The sequence below is a fragment of the Cucumis melo genome, chromosome 1 (assembly GCF_025177605.1).
Source record: "Cucumis melo cultivar AY chromosome 1, USDA_Cmelo_AY_1.0, whole genome shotgun sequence".
NCBI lineage: Eukaryota > Viridiplantae > Streptophyta > Magnoliopsida > Cucurbitales > Cucurbitaceae > Cucumis > Cucumis melo.
In genome coordinates, this window is record NC_066857.1 from 29192828 (window position 1) to 29194944 (window position 2117).

Below are 2117 nucleotides of genomic sequence, written 5' to 3' on the forward strand. Positions count from 1 at the left end.
TTTATTGTATTTTATCTTGCAATGTAATTTTTCAGAAATCCTTGATGAAGGGCCGTAAATCTCATGATTGTCCAATTGTCCCATCCCCTGTGCTGAGTTTTTGTTATCATTTCTTTCCTCAAGCGCTGCAAGTAAAAAGGATTTCGCTAAGTCTTGCGTTGAACTACTTGAGTTTTAGTGATAAATGAAATAATTATAGAAGCTGTTATTCTAAATCATAGTATTTGCAAAGATCCTCAAAAATACTTGAAGCTTTTATACTCGTTTATTTAACATCTTCAATTACGTTCTTTTGCAATAACCTCGAATGACAAAGTTGGTTAGTATTTATTTAATTTCTTTTTTATTATTTTAGGTGGACGAGTATAACATGGTGAGTTTTGTGCCACTTGACTTGAGGAAAGAAAGCAGGTACTCTTCTTTCACGTGCACTCAGTTCTCCTGCTCATTAAGTTTGACGTTTGAGTGGTATATCTTTTCCACATATGAGCAGATTATCATAACGAAACAAGTAGTGCCCGATACAAAGAGTTTTCTGATATTTGAACTGAAGATTCATGAGAAACAACAATATCTGATCGGTTCTTAGTATAATTTTAATTATTCCTAGTCCTAACTAAAAAGTTCGTTTTCTTTACATGGGTAAGTGAGTGGCTTTTAAACAGTTTTATCTAACCAAATTGAACATGGTGAAACTAATAATCTTGATTAGTCAAATTTCTATTTTATGACCGCTTTGTGGCTAGTAGAAGAATTATAATTTCAGTTCAACAAAACTATTATTGTGAATACTTGTTCTCAAAATCACATTAGATGATTATTTTAGTTGGATTTGAGCATTTGATTTCTGCATTTGGTCTTCTATTTGCTTGTTCGTACTTATAGCTCAGTTCGTGTATTTTCATAGTTGAGTTTGTGCATTTCTGACTTATTGCGTGTGTTTTAATGGTTGAAGTTTGTGGAATATTTTGGTAATTTTTCGAACATATTCTGTTCTAATCTAGTTTTGTTGGGTTGATTTTGATTATATCATCTATTGTTAAATTGAAACTTTAAGTTATGTTCTGCATTGTTTTAATCCTCATCTCGAAGCATTTTGTGGGCAAGATGTCAATTTATTTTGAGTTCCTTTTGGCTTAATCTGTTTTAATTACTTCGTACATAGTTTACATTTCAGATTCCATATGTTGTTCTGGTTAGAGGATTTTGATTAGTTGGCTGTTATTGCTGAATTTGTTTTGGTTATTGTTTGTATCTGTTTTAGCCCTTTTACTATTTGTATGATCCTAAGAAAGAGGCTTGTCTTCGTCACAAAAAAAAAACTTACTCCCGAATTTTTTTAATGACAATTATGGAGATGGAGTATCTAGGTCAGGCAAATTACCACCCACGAAGCTCACTTTGGCCAGATGAACTGAATTTAGTGTCAGATTGTTTAAGGAAAATGCTGATTGATATTTTGCTTGTTTGAACAGTATAAGATACGTGCTGGCCCAAATTGATAACTGCATTCAGTACGGTGAAGATGCAGATGTGAAGATCAAGGATTTTGATCCAGACGAAGACGATGACTAAATTCCATTTCCTTCTCAATTCAACTATTTTTGTTTTTTATGCTTTTGTGTGCGCAAAAAGATCCAAATGTGTTTGAACCTTTTGAGTTTCAACTAAATATATACAAATGTCATTTGGACCTTTTGAGTTTCAACTAAATATATACAAATGTCTATTGAACTTTTGGTACACTTCTCTTTCTCTCTTTTTATTTCTAGTGAACAAGTGTTTTCTTTATACAACAATTATCTAATCAAACTTTCAACTCAAGGTCATCTCAATTACCCAAATACACAAGTAATACCGCAGGAGAAATTTATACGTCGTTCAAAAATATAAACACTAGACCGTGTAATTTTTTTCTAAAAATTTCCTAAGATCTAAAGATATGTCATAATTATCAAATACTATAAAAAGGAAACTATTTGCAAGAAGTTTCTATTGAAGAGGGTAACGAGAATGCCCTGTAGCTTAAAGGTCATTAAGACTATTAACTACGGATACATTTTTGGTGAAGTTGAAGGCAAGAATGTTTCTTAAGATAACAAAGGTGAACATGAGGG

The 2117-nt window shown here is 32.0% G+C and overlaps 1 protein-coding gene across 1 annotated transcript in view; it reads left to right on the forward strand.

Annotated features, from left to right (window-relative positions):
• The window catches only part of LOC103492584 (uncharacterized), a 5395-nt gene extending 3650 nt beyond the window's left edge, over window positions 1–1745 (forward strand). The window contains exons 8-10 of the mRNA XM_051082475.1: window positions 36–131; window positions 356–411; window positions 1476–1745. Of these exons, the coding sequence (XP_050938432.1) occupies window positions 36–131; window positions 356–411; window positions 1476–1575 (252 nt within the window). The 3' untranslated portion in view covers window positions 1576–1745. The remainder of the gene's footprint in view (window positions 1–35; window positions 132–355; window positions 412–1475) is intronic.
• The last annotated feature ends 372 nt before the right edge of the window (window positions 1746–2117 follow it).